Below are 19,419 nucleotides of genomic sequence, written 5' to 3'. Positions count from 1 at the left end.
CTTTAAAAGGAATAAAATGATGACTTTTATTCATTTACTAACTGCAGATTACTAGGTACACTAATAAGTATGGTTGTCACACAATGATCTGGTATTTATCTCTAGAGCTCATTGTAAGAATTCAGTATTTTAAGATCTAACATCTGGAATGAAAGAACAAGCTTCAGATACACAGAGATACCTAATTGAATGTTCCATCCCAATGAGTGTTTCTCATATATAATTAATAAGAAATTGGCTAATCAAAATTAACAGAAAACGGATTTTCTCTGATGAATATGGTAAATTAAGGAGCACAAAGTCTGCAACTTTTAGCCCTAAATTTAGCTGGGTAATTAACCTTTAAATTAGAAAAATTTCTACTTAGGAATAATTTTAAATTACTTCCCAACTTAAATCACTTCAAGTGAGTTTAAAATTGTTCACATTTTTTTCTGTTATTCATACAGAGTAGAGAGGAAACTAAGAATAGTATTTAAGATCAGCTCTAACTAGGGAGGATCATATAATTTATCATCCAACTGGGAATTGTGAAAGAGAACACTAACCAGACTTGAGGCCAGGACAACAGGCATAAATCAGAACTGTCCCTGGAAAACTGGGACACAAGGACACCCCTTCTATGACAGTCAGTTTCATATCTTATCTCAAACATGAGAACTAACGTGGAGTCTGAGAATTATTGTTTTAGGCTAACAAACCCTTTTTTAATCCCTAAATATTATGTCTAGGAATCAAGTTTAACTGTCATTTAATAAATACCTACCAAAACGAGCAGAAATTAAAGGAGAGAACATAGGAGGTTGTTTCATAATAGGAGGGAGGACTACGGGCAACTGTTGGCCTTGCAGCTTTAGTTTGATGAGTTTCATTGCTATGGAGAACTCCTGCTGATCCATCTTCCCATCCTTGTTCAGGTCTGATAAAGCCCTAGAAGGACCATGAGGTGGGTAGATTGGTATGTAAGGTTAGTATTTTTGAGGATGATAAAATGGAAAAAAATGACACAGCATTCACACACAGATCAATACTTAATAAGCACATATATATAAACAAGCAAAGTTAAAACCTGTACATTAAGAAATACTGACCAAAGATAGCATCTAATGAAATATTGCCAGTCTACATGAAATCCATGTGTAGAGAAGCTATGAGACCTTTGGGATGATACCCCCAGTGTGGACAGAAAGAAACTTTCAAGAGTATAATCATTCTAAATTTAATTTATTAATTTGCTCAAATATTTACTGGAAGTTTGTTATGTGTCCAGTACTCTGCCAGGTATGGGAATATTCCAAGTGGAAAGAAAGATGGGGTAGGGACTGGTATCTATTATAAATGCATTAAAAAACAAAACCCTAGATAATATGAAGAACAATTTTGATTAAGGGAGGAGCAGGAAAAGGGAGAGCTAATTTTGGGCTTATAGATGATGAAAGAGATAAATAACTACAAAGTAACAGAAAGAAGATTTTGAGAGTCTGCCAAATTATAAAGAAACATTTTTCAATGGTGATGCTTCCATTTTTCCTGAAAAATTCAAAGGACATTAATAATTTGTCCAATAGAGGGACATATGGGTGGCTCAGTTGGTAAGCATCTGCCTTCAGCTCAGGTCATGAGCCTAGGGTGCTGGGATGGAGCACCCAGAGTCTGCTTTCTCCCTCTGCCCCTCCCTCTCTGCACACTCCACCCCCTCGCTACTGATCTGTTTGCTCACTCAAATAAGTAAAATCTTAAAAAAAAAAAATTGTCCAATAGAACAAAATCTCAATTATTTTTAGTCATTTACTCAGTAAAATTTATTTTCCTAAAAGCTGAAGAAATACTTAGTAAGAGCAGACTATGAGTAAAAATAACTTTATATTAACACTGTATCAAAAACAAAAACAGGGATGTCTGGATGGCTTAGCATTTGAGTGTCGGCCTTCAGCTCAGGGCGTGATCCCAGGATCTAGGATCGAGTCCCATATCAGGCTCCCTGAAGAAAGCCTGCTTCTCCCTCTGCCTTTGTCTCTGCCTCTCTCTGTCTCTCATGAATAAATAAATAAAACCTTTAAAGAAAAACAAAACAAAACCAGACTATCAGAAATTTAAGTTCATCTAGAAAAGAGAATACCTTACCATATTTCAGCTAAAACAGGAGCCGGCAGGCCTGACTGTAAGAAAAAGGTACGGGCTTGATCCCCTGAAGGTAATAAAAGCAAAAGTCAAATAGCACATTAGTAGATAGAATTCCTCCAATGCCTATGAATAATAATAATGGGCAATATAATAATGCTATTGATTTGTCATTTTAATTTCAGTCACTAAAGAACAGAAATACACAAAATTATTTATGTTACATTAATAAGATTGAGCAGTTTTAAAACAAAAAAGCCACAAATTAAGTTATATGCATTAATCAATGATGAAAGATTACATTATTCATCTTAGGTTTCCTATAATAACTGGGGTATTATTTGATAATATTTCCATTTAATAAAATTTATAATTAAAAACAGTATTCCCTAGAAGAGTTCTAAAATAAAAAATACCAGATGTTGGGAAGGTTAGTCCCCCATGGGTCTCTCACAATCCTCTATGTCCTGCTGTGCGTACCAAGAATGAAAGACCCTAACTGCTCTCTACCTGAGCGGTTTCTCAGTCGGGTTTGCAGTGAGCATTCTTGAGGCATGATTAGGTAATGTTTCTCCCTGGGCCAAAAAACAAGCCTGCTTGCTAAAAATGGTGGGTTCCCTCAGGCTCAGTGTTCCTGTCCTATAAAACACCCGCTGCATGTTTAATATCCTTTTGGGCTCTCTGCATCACCCCGTGGAACTTAGGGGACACAGAAACCTATAGGAACATGCTGATGCTCATGCTGCTAGCTGTGCCATTTCTAACAAAGTCCTTGGTCTCTGTCTCAGGAACCCTGGGTCTTGTGCCGAATCCAGGTGACAGCAACAGACTACGTTATTAACTTGCAAGTAGGGTAATCAAATCCCAGTCCTGATACCAGGAAAGGTGGCTATTATTATAGAAGTACAAATCACATTAAACTATAATGGCTAAGAGGACGGATTCCAAAATCAGACTGAAAAGTTTCAAAGCCCAGATCAACACCAACACTCTGAAATACAGACAACAGTAGCTACTTTACTATGTTGTTGCAAGATTAAATGAGATAATGTACTTAAGTACAGCATCTGAAATACAGTGATTTGGTAAATATTAGTCCTTATAGTTACTATTACTGTAAATAAAGCACTCAGGTGCTTTGGCATAGAAAAAAAGTTTAACTGATAGAAAAAAATTTGAAAGCACACCAAAATTAATCCTCCTTAGGTTCTGGAGGTCATCTTGCAAAACAAGGATTAGTGCCAACAATCAACACTTGGGATCACCTCTCAAAAACAGAGGACTAGCATCATAAAAACAGATTGTAGGAACGAAATTCTAGATTATTTTCAAGGAAATGGGCCTGATGCACACTTCTTCTAGACTTAGTAATACTGACTGTTATACAGGGAACTGGCACAACCTATTAGGATAATATTAATACATTTGGAAAAAAGTCCCAACGGCCTTAAGAAATAAATTGAAAATGTTCTAGAAAGAATGTTACAGTGGGAAACTGGACAGCATTCTTGGTTATAATTTAGAATTAGGAAAAGATCTTCCATAAGCCAAATCCAAAACAAATTTAGACAGTTCCAGATAAAATAAGAAAGCCACTATTTTTTTTTTTAATTCATGAATTCTGAATGGCAGGAATTTTATCACTTAGTAATACAAATTTGATGGTAATCGAATTAAAACTAATTCTAAGACATTAAATGAAAAGGGACATAACTCACAAATAAAATATAAATACAAACCTGTTATATAACCTCCTGAGGGTTTGAGGTTATCAAATTGCTTGTCATGCTTAGTCCGTTCTTCAGAGGTAATAGCCCACATGTTTGGCCCTCCTAAACCATAAGTAAAAGACAAAGAAATTATAGTATACACACACACACACACACACACACACACACGAGAATGCTCAAAATACTTCTAAAATGTAAATATGATCACAGGTGTCCATTTAGTGACAGTACTCTATCCTGCATGACACAGAGTAGAGCTCTCATGACTATATATATGGCACAGCCCTGAAGTTCTTCGCTCATTCAACCAATTAACATCTATAGAACAATTACTGTATACCACTCAATAGATACAGGCAATAGGCTAAATTCCAGAAATAAGAAGATTAATAAAATATTATTCCCATCCTCTTTACACAATCAACATAGCTAATAACCATCTATACTTCACTTCTGACTACCTTTTCAGTTTACCCAACTTTCACTAATAAGAAACCAAAAATGTTTAGATACATAAACTCATACATGTTTGCTGTTTATGGTATAAAAATCTGCCTACAGAGTTGTTTCCAAGAATGACTATCATTGAAAAGTAGGTTCCCACTATACTTTGAAACACTAAGATGGATCTGATTTAATAAATATTTCTTAGCCTTAAATGAATGGATTACTGAAACATCCTCTTTTAAAGATAAGTTTTAAGATTAAAGTTAAAAATACAGAAACAGATATACTGAAGAAGTTCCTAAAACACCTACATCTATACGCTTTCTAAATAAATACCACATACAAAGTAGACACCTACTTGGTTTATCAGTGAACAAATTAATCTGTCATGACTCCTGTGACTAGGAGTGTGGATGTAGACTGCTTTACTACCATAGGAATCTGGAAAACTGATGATGACAACAGAAAACAACGACAACAACAAAGGATGACAAAGAAGGAAGCAGCTCACTTTTACTGAGCCTGGACCCTATGTCAGGGACTTTTTATGCCGTAACTCACTGACTCCCCACCACTACCCTGTACATTAGATACTACTATTATACCCCTGACACAGGTAAGGAAACCAAAACTTATGGTGGTCACCCAACTAATTAGTGGCAGTGCTGAGATTAGAACCCAGGTACTCTGAACTCTGTGCTACATTGTCTCTCAATATTTATGGATAAAATGCTTATGTTCTCTATACCTCAGCTGTCACCTCCAAAAATTAGGAAGATTATATAACTTTACAGGGTTGTTGTGAAGACTGTATGTAATAGATAGTGTATCTACTCTAAAAATAACACTAAATATAATTCTTCATCTATTAGATTGGTAAAATAATAATAGCTAGCATTTAATGTGCCACGTGTTAGGTATTTCTCTAAGAGCTTTATGTGTACTGTTTCTAAACAGTCGCAAGAATTCCATGAGGTAACTATTACTGGTATCATTGTTTTACAGAGGAGGAAACAGAGGCATGGAGAGATTAAATAATTTGCACAAGGTACCAGAGCTGGTAAGTGTTGAAGACAAGATCAGAATCCACAGACTTAACTGAGGATCTTAAACTATCTGCCCTGAGGATAATTAAAAAGAAATAAACCTACAAATACATTGTCAGTTGATTTCAACAAAGAGGTCAAGATAATTCAATGGGGAAAGGATAACTCTTCATTGAAACAAGCTGAAAGAGTAGACATGTACATGAACAACAACAACAAAAACCAAACCACTCAATCCTGCACCACATACAAAAAATTATCTCTAAGTGGATTACAAAATTAAACACAGGAGCCAATCTATAAAACTTCTTGAAGAAAACAAAGAAGAAAATCTTTGTGACTGGATTAGGAAATGATTTTAGGACACAAAACATGCAAATTATTAAAATTTTTTGATAAGCTGGACTTCTTTCTTAAAGACACTGTTAAGAAAGTAAAAAGACATTGGGGCACCTGGGTGGCTCAACTGGTTAAATATCAGACTTGTGATTTCAGCTCAGGCCACGATCTCATGGGTCAGGAAATCAAGCCCCAAATCTGGCTCTGTGCTCAGCAGGGAGTCTGCTTGAGATTCTCTCCCTCCACCCCTGCCCCCATTCATGCTTGTATGTGCACTTGCTTTCTCGCTTTCTCTAAAATAAATAAATAAATAAATCTTTTTTTTTAAAAAAAAGGAAAAGACAAGTTACAGACTGGGAGAAAATATTTGCAAAACATAATAAAGGACATGCATCCAGCATATATAAAAACTATTCAACTCATTAATACAATCCCTGCTCCTCCCCCACCCAAAAAAATGGGCAAAAGATTTGAAGAGACATATTAAAGATATCCAGATGGCAAATAAGCATGTGACAAGATGTTCAATGTCACTGATCATGAGGGAAATGAATATCAAAACTAGAGTAACAGGGCCCCTGGGTGGCTCAGTGGTTGAGCATCTGCCTTTGGCTCAGCTTGTGATCCTGGGGTCCAGGGATCGAGTCCCACATTAGGCTCCACGCAGGGAGCCTGCTTTTCCCTTTGCCTACGTCTCTGCCTCTCTCTCTCTCATGAATAAATAAACAAAATCTTAAAAAAAAAATAAAACTACAGGTAACATATTACTCCATGCCTACAGAATGTCTAAAGTTTTTCGAAAACCGCTGCAAGGATGCTGAGCAACTCAAACTCTCACATCTACTGGTAGAGAAGAAAACGGAGACAATTTAGAAAAAAGAGTCTGTCTGGCAACTTCTGAAGTTAAATATGCATTTTTCATGCAACCCAGCAATAAACTCATAGGTATTTACCATGAGAAATGAAGACTTTTTTCCAGATAAAAATCTGTCCTTTGATGATTACAGCAGCTTTAGACATTTTGGTTTAGACACCGAGACCTGGATATAACCCATATGTCTTCTACAGATGAATGGTTAAACAACTTGTGGTACACATTTATCCAATGGAATTCTACTCTCAGCAATGAAATAGAAAGATATATACAAAGACACGGATAGGTTGCAAAAATATTTTGTTAGGTGAAAGAAGCCAGACACAAATAGGTATATGTATTTCACTCATATGACATTTTGGAAAAACTGTAGGGATAGAAATCTGATCAATGGTTGCCAATGGCTAAGGGTGGGGTATAGGGATATGAGGGAATCTTTTGGATAATGGAAATGTTTCATATCGTAATTTATATGGCTTTATACATTTGTTAAAACTCATCAAACTATATACTTAAGAAGGGTAAATTATACCCCAATAAACCCAACTTAAAAATAAAACAAAATAAAAATATACCATTTAATATATGCCTGCCACATGGAGGCCATTCAATAAATTAGTTTCTTTACTCAACCCAATCCCAGGAAACAATATAATTAAGGAGAAGTCAGAGCATTAAAATCTTTCTCAGGCTCTTCCCCTTCTGGTAAAGGTACCTTGCCAGAAAATACGGAGAGTGAGGCTTTTTTAGTCAGAAACCTTAAGACTATTTTAAATCTGGAGAGTCTGGTTAGGAAGGCTTAAGCTGCTCTCACACAACCCCAGAAAGAGTACATCCTCAGGGAGTGGCAAACTGCTTCCTAAGACTGCAGAGGGCTCCGTGGCATCCGAAGGACAGTGCTTCCTTATGTCCTACTATCACCTTACCTATCCTTAGTTATCTGTCTTAACAGTGGCCAACTATCTGATAAGGTTTCTTGCTTAGTTCCAGCAACCTTGACGCCTTCATAAACATTCGGTCAAAAAACACTTATGGGGCACCACTGTGTACAAAGACTAGGGGTAAAAAGATAAATAAAATGTGCTTTAAAGGAACTCACATACTCCTTTAGCCATGACTCAATATTATCATGATGAATGTCACTTATAGAAAAAAATGTCTGAAGCGTAATGACAAGGGATAATTTTTAAGTAATATTTAAATAATCTTTAAATCTGGACACCTCAAAAGAATGACATTAACACACGAGAAGTTAAGGCACTAAGAATTTTACAAAAAGGAAAAGTTACACAGAAATAAGAAAACTAGGAATACATGTATTTCAAAACCATTTAAAAATAGTTGATCAAGGGCACCTGGGGTGTCTCAGTCAATTAGGAGTCTGACTCTTGATTTTGGTTCAGGTCATCATCTCAGGGTTATGAGATCGGGCTGGGCAAGGAGTCTGCTTAAGATTCTCCCTCTCCCTCTGCCCTTCCTCCTATGCTGTCTTCTCCCTTCCTGTCCCCTCCTCTCCCACGAAAATAAATAAATAAATAAATAAATAAACAAATAAATAAATAAATAAATAAATAAAATAAAATAAAATAAAATATTAAAAAAAAAAAAAGTTGATCCAATTCTGGCTTTCTTAGAATATGTACTAACAGAACCTTTCCAAGAGTTAACAGTTCATTATTTTAAATTTCCAGTAAAACATTTCCCAATCTTTCTCTGTATTTATTCATAAGCCTTACAGAAAGTCAGGAAAACCTGTTTTGAGGTTGATGTTTAATATTTCCTTGAAAAACTAACAACCTTTTACATTGTCTAATCACTTTAGAAATGTATTAAAATTCTATTCATTTCCCCCACTCATCACTAAATTGAGAATGTGGTATTTTCACAAAGATTTCTGTTGCTTATTCTCATCTTGTCACCTACTGGCTCTGTCAAAAACGTACTTATGGTCTATGTAGAAGGAAAAAGAGACATTTACAGAATGTCTACTATATGCTAAATCCCATGCAGTAAATAGTGTCATCCCTGTTTTACATATATAGACATACACACACATGTGTATATGTACATACAGGTGTACACACACCCACACACACACACACGTTCCACAAGATTAAGTCAACACAGCTGAATAGTAGCACAGTAGTATTCTAACACACAGTTCTGAAGGTACACGATTCAAACATGTTATACCCGGTTTGTATGCTGTGATATTAACTGAAGACTATTTCTGGGTCCAGTTCAAAATAATAGCCAAATGATATATGTCAACCCAGTACAAACTTCTATCTCTAAAACACAACTAAGAATACTGGTCTAGATAGAACTAAAGCCTTAACTGGGACTTGAATAATAAATGCTTGGGCTATTATAAATGCAGTATCATACCACATCTGATTCTGCAGATCCAATGTTTAACAATTTCCTAATTACACAGATGAAAAAAACTAGTGAACTCTAAAATTCTGAAAAGGTAATAAAACTCTAAAATGGCATTTTTTTTTCCCTCCTAAAGCCATTAACTGTTCTCTCCCTCCCCCTCCTTCTCCCCATTTCCATAGTTTGGATATAGCCATCGTCATGGGCTTTAGAACTTCTTACTCCTTTAACCAGTTTTCAGTACCCACCCCAGTTTTAAGGCTGGAACAAGCCACAGTACACTACAAACAGGCAGCAGCATGAATTGGAAGTAGCCTCTTGCTTATCACCTGATGACTGAAATATCAGGTTCTCTGTGTTTACAATTTCATTACATTTTTGAAAAGCAGAAAGCAAACCTACCATGATCAAAGAAGACTCTGGCAAGGATGATTCTGCTGGTGCAGAAGACACCAGAATTAGAGTCACGAGTGGTAAAAATATGACGCACTGATCTTTTTTGCTCTGTTGAGGAGATGGGAAGTGAAGCAAAGAGACTAAGAAAAGAATATCTGCTCAATAGAACTTTCTGAGATGATGTAAATGTTCTGTATCTGCATTGTCCAATACAATGGCCACTGGCCACATGTGGCTTTGAGAGTTTGAAATGTGGCTGGCTGTATGACTCAGAGATTGAATTTATTTTTTATTAATTTAAAGTTAAGTTGAAATCGTCACATGTAGCTAATGGCTACTATATAAGGCAGCACAGCTCTGTGAGAACCAAAGAAATCTAATCCATGGTTAGGCTTGGGATGATGAAATAGACATGGCAAAATGTGAGAAATACATTAGAAGCATTTAGACACACAGCTTGGTCTAGGGCACTTATAGACAAGTTCCAACAGTACTAGGCATTGAAAAGATTTAAACACCATCTATAATTGAGCATTTACTAAGAGTAAACACTATTTTTGAAGGTTTTGTGCTATATGTGAATGCCTCTTCCAATAAGATGTTAAACTCTGAACTGGACCTGAATTAGATATATACAAGATTATCTTTAATCTTCAGCTATATTTTAAACTAAGTAGAGGGGTACCACAGTCTACATTTGCTATCAGTTCTTCAGAGGTTTTAAAAAATTACTACTTCTATTTTTTTTTTTTTACTACCTAGGTTCCTATCACTCCTAAAATAATTATCCAACATTTTGTCCAATATTATTCTTTCATAAGTAATGCAGTGAGCTACAAAGTAGATACACAAATGCTAAGGGAATGGAAGAAACAGAATGAAGAAAGACTAGGCCTATACTGCTTGCATTTATGTTCATTTTGTTTGTAAACCTTCTTAACATTTTGTTGAAGTTTGAAACTAAACTATGTGTTTAATGCAAATTCCTTTGCATGGTGCGCAGAAATCCTCAAATTTGGGTAGAGCACATTACTACTACAATTATTACCGATTCTAAACTTTTATCACTCATTATGAGGAAAAAACCATTTTTAATTTTTAAAAATAGTCTGCAGCATCTAATAATCTTCATAATCCCACACCATTTCCAGCAATGCTCATGCTGAATCTTTAAATAAGAGTTCTGAAAAGGCAAAAAGCAAAACAAAACTCTTATCTCAAGTCCATCCCTATATGACATAGAATTCTAGCACACAGAATTTAGTTTTACACAAATAATTCATTTTCCCAAAACTCCCTTAAATCTCACAAGGTCAATCTTGAGTCTTAACATTTTAGATATACAACATGTATTTTTGTATTAACAATGTGCTTAATTTGGCCCAATGACTTAAAATATATTTTTAAAAACGATGTACTTGATCAAATACTAGATGGTAACATTGAAACAGAATTGCGGTTTGAAAGTGGTAGAATTATTCATGATGCTTCTTTTTCCCTCTAATGTTCTTTAATATTACTGCTTTCAATTTAAATGTTAAGAATGACCAACTAGACTCTCTATTCCCTTCTATTTATAATTGGCTAATGAAATTTACCACATATTTAAGAAGTTCCATCTTAGACTTCTTTAGCAATTAAAAAATATAATGCATTTTCTCAATTAATTCTAAATGACATACACGGTAACTTAATACTTATTAAGGGTACTTAATTTGTATTTGGGAAAAGAATTACAACTAGAATCAGAAAAGATGCTTTAAAAATTTTGTTACTGAAGTTACCTCAACACTTTCTTTAAAAATGTTTCATATTAAACAACTGTGTGTATAGGCATATATAATCCTTTATAAAAGGATAACTTAATTTTATATGTATATTACTAAATGAATCTTTATTGGCTTAATCAGTTCACAGTCATTCCAAACAATTGAAAATATCTTTAATGTTCTTCACTTACAGCACTCTGCTTTTTGTCCTCCCATTTTATGCATCAAACAATAAATCCTTTAGGTTATTCATAACTGCTCAAAGGCAAGGAAGCACACATTCTAGATAGTGCAGAATATGCTTAAACTGAGTTGCAAGATTTACTGCATAATATTCTAACAGAAGATATATTCAGAGTTTTAAAGTAAACTAACATTTTCAATAAGAATACTTTAAGTTTTGCATTTATAAGCTTAAGGAAAAATATCAAAATGAATATTTTATAACCTCTAGCCAAAACCCCCCCATAACCTCTTTAACTTGCCATAAGCACAAAGCGGCTTACCATTCATAGCTGTGGGAAACTGAGCCATCATGGTACTGAATTTTCCTGGCTAGCTCTCAGCCATCTGCAACATAAAAACATTGTGCCATTAATAATACAACAAGGGCAGATCACAGCTTTAGTGCACCAGCTAAGCAGTGGGAATGTCTGTCCCCTTGAGCTCACACTTCCAACAGAAACAATGCAGAGCTTCTGCTGCTGCTGAAGAGGCAGGATTTACATTTGGGGAAGGGTAAGAGACTTAGTCGGGTAATGGTGCTGCCTTTAAAATAGAAAGTTATAAGAAAAACAGGCCCATATTTCATAGCAAATACTGAATACAGAAACACTTGGCATGAATCAATTTTGTAGAAATTAACTTGGGAGAGAGGGAGGTTGTTCTAACTAGGCAAGATGTTATTTCAGAGAAATCAACTGTATAAATTAAGTGTATAATAACATGGAAATCCATAACACTTTTTTCTTAAAAAAAAAAAAATCCCTAAATGAGAAAAATATCCAAAATAAATGTGGCTCAGAGTTCTGCAGGCTTATAAAAATTGTCCAGAATTATTAAAATATATGTTTATTTAAACATAACTAAATATGCTGGGTAAGTACCCTGCACTAGGAAGAAAAGCAACTTTGGAAACTAGCAGCTGTGATTTAAATCCCAACTCTGCTATTTTCCTAGCTACGACAATGGGAGAGTTATTTAACCTTCCTGAGTCTCAGATTCCTCATCTGTAAAAAATACTTTGCAGGAGCATTTTTAAAAGTATTAAGCATACTCCAGTATACTGCCTGACACATAATGAGTTTTTGATAAATGGCTGTTAGAACGCAATAGAATTTTGAACCCTAAATTCATTATTTCACTATGAATAAATTCAAAATTCAAAATTTATTCCACAAATCTTGAGGATAAGACCAGTAGTGAGAGTGAAGACGTAGCAAACTTATAATAATATACTTAGTAATTAAAGCCGTGAATTAAAACACTGCAAGAGAAACACTTGCACAAGAGAAACAAGAGAAAAAGACCATTCAGTAGTTCATCTATTTACACAAATCATTTAAATATTAACATTTTTAGAAGCCCAAGGAAAAACGTTTGCACAAGCCATTTGAACAAAGAAGGCATAAAGAAGAGTTCCATATCGTGGTGGAAAGTGGCACCAGAGGAGCTGGCTAACCAGTTGCCAAGAAGTGCTATAAGGCACTGGATCTTAGTGAATTTAGTGTGCTCAAAGAGAAATACAACTGTATCAGTAAAACCATCAAAAATTAGTCACACCAACAAAAGACTGGTATATACATCCAATTTATTGATATACAAAGAGAAATTTAACAGCCAAGAAAATGAATAGTAGCTTTTCTTCTTTATAAGGCAAACTATAACATCTACTAAATTTCAACCAGATCATTGTGTAGTGAGGGTAGGGAGTTACCAGTGATTAGAATGCTTAATGGTATCAGGCATTGACAGATACATTTATCTACAAACAAAAATAAGCAGAGTGCTGCACAATAGGGATGGTTTGTTAAACCTCCAATAATGCTTTGAGTGACACTGCCAACTTTACTCTTCTGACTCCCAACTTTTCTGTATGCTACTACTATATACCATCCTTCCTCTTAAAGTGTATACTCTTTCTTTCAATGTTATTTTTTTTTCTTTCAATGTTATTAATAAGCTTTAGTGCAGTTTATGCACAGCAAAGAAAACCATTAGCAAACTAAAAGACAATCTACTGAATGGGAGAAGATATTTACGAATGACCTGATTAAGGGTTAGTATCCAAAATATATAAAGAACATATAAAACTCAACAACCCAAAAACAAATAATCCATTTTAAAAAGACAGAAAGAAATTTCTTTAAAAAAGACATGCAGGGGATCCCTGGGTGGCGCAGCGGTTTGGCGCCTGCCTTTGGCCCAGGGCGCGATCCTGGAGACCTGGGATCGAATCCCACATCGGGCTCCCGGTGCATGGAGCCTGCTTCTCCCTCTGCCTGTGTCTCTGCCTCTCTCTCTCTCACTGTGTGCCTATCATAAAAAAAAAAAAAAAAAAAAGACATGCAGATGTCAACAGACTCATGAAAAGACGCTCAATATCACTAATCATCAGGGAAATGCAAATCAAAATCACAATGAGATATCACTCACACCTGCCAGAATGGCTAAAATCAAAAACACAAGAAACAAGTGTTGTAGAGGATGTGTAAAAAAAAAAAAAAAAAAGGAACTCTCGTGCACTACTGGTAAGAATAAGAACAGGTATAGCCACTGTGGAAAACAGTATGCAGGTTCCTCAAAAAATTAAAAATAGAATTACCGAAAAAAAAATAGAATTACCATATGATCCATTAATTCCACCACTGGGTATTTACCCAAAGAATGTGAAAACACTAATTTGAAAAGATAGACGCACACTTATGTTTATTGCTGTATTATTTACAATAGCCAAGTTATGAAAGTACCCCAAATGTCCACTGGCAGATAATGGATAAAGAAAATGTGGTATACATATAGAAGGGTCTATTACTCAGCCATAAAAAAAAAAAAAGAATGAAATCTTGCCATTTGCAACAACATGGATGGATCTAGAGGGTATAATGCTAAGTGAATAAGTCAGAGAAAGACAAACAGTATATGATTTTATTCATTTGTGGAATTTAAGAAACAAAACAAAGAAAAAAGACAAACCAGAAAAACAGACACTTAACTATGAGAACTGATGGCTACCAGAGTGGAGATGGTGGTGGGGAATGGGTAAACTAGGTGAAAGGGATTAAGAGTATAATTATTATGGTGAATCACTTTGTGGTACACCTGAAACTAATATAACACTGTGTTAACTATAGAATTAAAAAAAAAAAAGCTTTATTGCGATGGAGCTTTAATAATTTTTTTTTCTTTATTTATGATAGTCACACACACAGACAGAGAGAGAGAGAGGCAGAGACACAGGCAGAGGGAGAAGCAGGCTCCATGCACCGGGAGCCCGACGTGGGATTCGATCCCGGGTCTCCAGGATCGCGCCCTGGGCCAAAGGCAGGCGCCAAACCGCTGCGCCACCCAGGGATCCCCTGCAATGGAGCTTTAAACCTGTTACCACACTTAGACTTTACTTGCTAATACTCCTCCTAGGTAAGAGTAAATTTCACCTATGTATGAGTTGGTTTTTTCTTCACTCCTTTCTCAAAAGATAATATAAAGTTCAGGTATTGGAGCTGTGTACTACACAGAAAAATGGTATCTAAACCATGGTAGGGTAGTTAAGAGCACAAAGGGTAAGAATTGTAATGTTAAGAACATTGGATTTGAACTTGTAGTTCACAACGAGTGTTAAAAGACTTTAAGGAGAGGGACATAGATTTCACTCAAGACAATCAACGGTGAAGAAAGAGCCACAGCTGCCCCAGGGAGATCAGTTAGAGAAGAGATGAGAACAGTAACTGGCACCTGAACTAAAATAACGCAGTTGGAACAGAGCAGATGGGATGAGCTGGAAAAATAACTAAGGGTTTAAAACAGGTAGAACTCATGAACTCTTTAGATATGAAGGATTATGAAGTAAAAGGAATCAAAGCAATGACTCCCAGAATTTGTTTGTGAGACTGGGTGAACTGCAGTGTCACCATTTTAAGAAAAAGTGAACACAGAAGAAGTCTCATAAATTATGACTGATACTTCCTCAATACAGAAATTCTCCAAGAAAGTGTAACTTTTACTTCTCCAATTTTAAATTGTCATCAGTAATGTTAAATCAAAATAACTCACGTGCCTGCAAAGAAACTGTTCACCTAGGGATATGCAGTAGCAAAGACCTATTTTATTAGGTCTCTAAGACTGAGTTTCAAACTGTTAAGAGAAAAATCCTTCAAAAGTATTACATGCAACACATTGTGTAAGTACACAGAAGCACGTGAATTACCAAAGACAGTTTGAAGAGAAAGCATGCACTTCCAAAAGACAAAGAATAGGATCCCAGAGTCTCAAAGCCTTAATCAGTTAGATCTAGATCTAAAACTTAAAGATTATCTATCTAGGATTTCTGCTTAGTCATTATATATTTTATGAATAATACAACAGAATGCTACATAATAGATGCTCAGTAATCACAGGTATAATTCTGTGATAAAACCAAAGAATGAATCAAATAATATGAGAAGGGAGGGCAAATCCCTTCAGGGAAGCTGAAGGTACTAGAATTACTTTCTTCACCTGATACATGGATTTAGCCAGCCATGCATGCGGGTACCATATTATTACATGGATGTAACATGTAACATCTGACTATGGTAGCCCAATTTGTTGAAACCAGTAAGCTTTTAAAGCATACTATTTTATATCTGCTACATTTATATTAATTCTCTCTAACCTGTTGTCAAATAATTACCTCATGCTTAATAATTCTACTACTCTACTTGCAGAACAGTACTTGTACAAAGAAATAGAAATTTTGAAAAATTCAAGACACTTTATACTTAAAAAAATCAACTGCTTTACTTTATATAATCATACTAGCTACAATTTATTATGTGCTTACTATTAATGCAATTCACTTCTATTAATCATCTACTATGTGTCATGCTTAGTACTGAGAATCTAATATGTTCCAGGTTATATACAAGGAGCTTCAAAGAAACAGAGGAACTTGTAGAATAGGCTTCCGGGTGCCAGATACTGCTAGACACCTAGATAGTGCTAATAACATTCACAATATCCCTGCAAGGCAGATGATACTGTACTCACTTCACAGATGAAGAAACAGAAAGGCTAAATTACTTGCCAATACTGAGTGACGAAGCCAGGATGCAAATCCCAAACCTGTATGTATGTATGTATTTATTTATGAGAGACACAAAGAGAGAGGCAGAGACACTGGCAGAAGGAGAAGCAGGCTCCATGCAGGGAGCCCGATGTGGGACTCGATCCCAGAACTCCGGGATCATGCCCTGAGCAAAAGGCAGACTCTCAACCACTGAGCCCACCCAGGCGTCCCTAATTCTGTCAGTTTTTACTTCATATATTTTGATGGTCTGTAATTACGTGCAGAAATGCTTATAATTGCTTTGTCACATTTATCACATTCTTCTCATTCTTCAACTCCCAACTCAATGGACCTCTTATCTGAAAGACTTGTGTCCTCTCCTCTCAGTTAATCATGGTGTCCTATGTTGTCCACGACACTTGTTCATCCCATAGTAACTTCATTTATTATACTGTATCATTTGCTGGATAGATGAATAAATGAATAGTTGGGTAAGATAAACAAAAATGAAGCAAGGGAAGCATGGAGTGAGGCACTATGGAACTGAATATACAGAAAAGAAACTCCAAACGACTTCCTCAAAACCCTGCAGGCATCAGGAGCTACGGATTATAGACCAACTATCCTTTGCAAGTGGCCCTTCCATAACTTGTTACTTTTTAAGTATATTTTTAGAGAAAGTATATTGCCTGTTGAATTCTGAAGCTTTTATATTGGGATAGAAAGACTTGGGTTTTTCAATTATACTTTGCATCATGTTCATTAAACATTGTTAAATAAATTTGACTGAAGGTCTGACATTCAAAAGCAAGATAACCAAGTTCCTGAGGGCATATCTTATAAAACTTTCTCCAGTACCTCCTCCACTTCATGTGCTATGTACACAAAGCCAACTCTCCAAACTTACTGATTAGTTGGAGAAAATGTTCCTTCCTCAACTGATTCCTAAGGAGACCAAGGTCAGTCGCATGAGAAAATGACCAAAGCAAAATTACCTACTTCTTTACAGTTTCTCCAAGAAGATGAAATTTACAGAGTACATATATTCTCTATACCTCTTCCCTACCTATCCATCCCTTCTTTTATTCATCCATTTGCTTATTTATCAAACATGAATAATCACTATAATAAAAGACTTTGGAGAATGTTATGAGAACCCAGAGGACAGAACTACCACTATATGGGAGGTAAGTTAAACTAAGGCACATATCACAAAAGAGGTAACATTTGTGTAAGAACGATCTATGAGCAGCCTGGATGGCTCAGTGGTTTAGCAATGCCTTCAGCCCAGGGCCTGATCCTGGAGACCCGGGATCAGGTCCCAAGTCAGTCTCCCTGCATGGGGCCTGCTTCTCCCTCTGCCTGTCTCTCTCACTCTCTGTCTCTCTCTCATGAATACATGAAATCTTTAAAAAAGAGAACGATCTAACATGAGGTCAGTGGCAAAGTAAATGGGTTCCATGCATCCTCAGAGTGAGAGACGCTGTATAGGTGTGTGGATAGGCACCGATACAGAGAAAGGAAAAGTACCTGAATCTGAGGGAAGGACTGGTTAAAAGGAAAGTATACAGCCAGTATCATAGTAGAGCCTTTCCTATTCAAAGATGGTGTGATTTGAGAGCCATGTGATTTCAAAGAGCTCACTTAATCTTAAGTGTGAAAAGAGACCTTAAGAAACCCAATAGTTTTAAATTTTGCTCCCTGCTGTTCTAGAAATCTCAAAGAGATACAAGAGAGGTTGGGTAGGGAAGAGGAATGGAGGGGTTGGGAGAAGATATCAATTTCAATGAAAGTAGCTCTGCTTTTGTATTTTACATACTGAGGCTTCTCTATAATATTTTATGTGATGATTTTTTAAAAGAGAGTTAAATAGCATACTGAATTCCATCCCCTTCATTTTAGAAACTAAAGAGAAGCCAAAGAGATTAAGTAACTTGCCAAGATCACACAATTTAAGGAACAAAGTATGTCATGCTAATGATTTGCATTTCCCTGTGCATGACATGGAGAGCCAGTATTTATTCAAGATAGACACCCAGATTTGGTAGTCACTAGGGACTGGAAATAGCTGTCATCATATCAGTGAGTGGCTTTATCTAGGGAAAGCATATATAAGAAAGAAGAACCTCATCTTTTAAGGGCAGAGGAAGAGAATTCTGACAAACAATATAGGAACAGCATATATAAGAAAGAAGAACCTCATCTTTTAAGGGCAGAGGAAGAGAATTCTGACAAACAATATAGGAACTGAACCGGATTTGAGTATCTTGAGATAGGGACACCAGTTATGAGTAAGTGGTATAATCCAGATGGTAAGATCTGAACTTGGACAATAGAGAAGAGACATTTCTGAGCTAGAATGGACAGCATTTTCTGATTAGCTAAATGCTGCTGATATAAGAAGAGCATTAAGATAAGTTTCTATCTTGGGTGACTGTAGAATTGTAATATTAACCAAGACAGAAGCTCTAAGAAAGTAGAAATTTGGATACTAGATTTGGAGGATACAAAATGTTCACTTTTCAGGTTACCTAATCTGATGCACCTATAAAGACATCCAGGTGGAAACGTTATGAGATGGTAAGGATTCTGTCCAAGCTGCAGATCCAAATTTGGTAGTTACCAGGGAATGACATTCCACAAAAAGCATGCACAGGAAACAGGAGAAGAACAATCAGAACAGAGGTTGAAAAAAAGGAAAAATCAGAATACAGGTTAAAGAAAAGCATTTCAAGGAGATGATGGTCATAATTATCAAATATCACAGAAGTCAAGACTAAGCCATTAGTTTTGGCAATCTGTACAGGAACTGGCTGTAAAAGTCAAAATAAAGTAGACCAAGCAGTAATTGGGAGGTGAAGTGTAGGTGACTCAAGAAGTATGTTATTAAAAGACAGAAAAAGGGTGGGAGGAGAGATAAGAGGCTTTAGGAAAGAGGCAAGGTTATAAGACTTTCCTTTTAGATGGGAGAACAAAACTATTTCTAGAGAAAGAGCAAGAGATTTAATTTCCAAAAGGAGAAGGAAAAACGGTTACCTAATAATGAAAGCTA

At 35.8% G+C, this 19,419-nt stretch overlaps 1 protein-coding gene across 8 annotated transcripts in view; it reads right to left on the bottom strand.

Annotated features, from left to right (window-relative positions):
- The window catches only part of ITSN2 (intersectin 2), a 128,074-nt gene that overhangs the window by 90,065 nt on the left and 18,590 nt on the right, over positions 1–19,419 (bottom strand). For 4 of the 8 annotated variants that reach the window (XM_077843920.1, XM_077843927.1, XM_077843919.1 and 1 more), the window contains exons 2-6: positions 11,608–11,671; positions 9,339–9,440; positions 3,861–3,953; positions 2,125–2,188; positions 767–930 (exon numbers count right to left, since the gene is read on the bottom strand). In XM_077843920.1, coding sequence (XP_077700046.1) covers positions 767–930; positions 2,125–2,188; positions 3,861–3,953; positions 9,339–9,440; positions 11,608–11,638 — 454 coding nt within the window. In that variant the 5' untranslated portion in view covers positions 11,639–11,671. Of the gene's footprint in view, positions 1–766; positions 931–2,124; positions 2,189–3,860; positions 3,954–9,338; positions 9,441–11,607; positions 11,672–19,419 lie in introns of those variants that run through there. The other 4 variants (XM_077843924.1, XM_077843923.1, XM_077843925.1 and 1 more) reach the window with 1 other exon arrangement.

This window comes from Canis aureus, chromosome 12, assembly GCF_053574225.1.
Source record: "Canis aureus isolate CA01 chromosome 12, VMU_Caureus_v.1.0, whole genome shotgun sequence".
Lineage (NCBI taxonomy): Eukaryota > Metazoa > Chordata > Mammalia > Carnivora > Canidae > Canis > Canis aureus.
The sequence above is the reverse complement of the archived record's forward strand: the minus strand, read 5'-3'. Positions and strand labels throughout refer to the sequence as shown.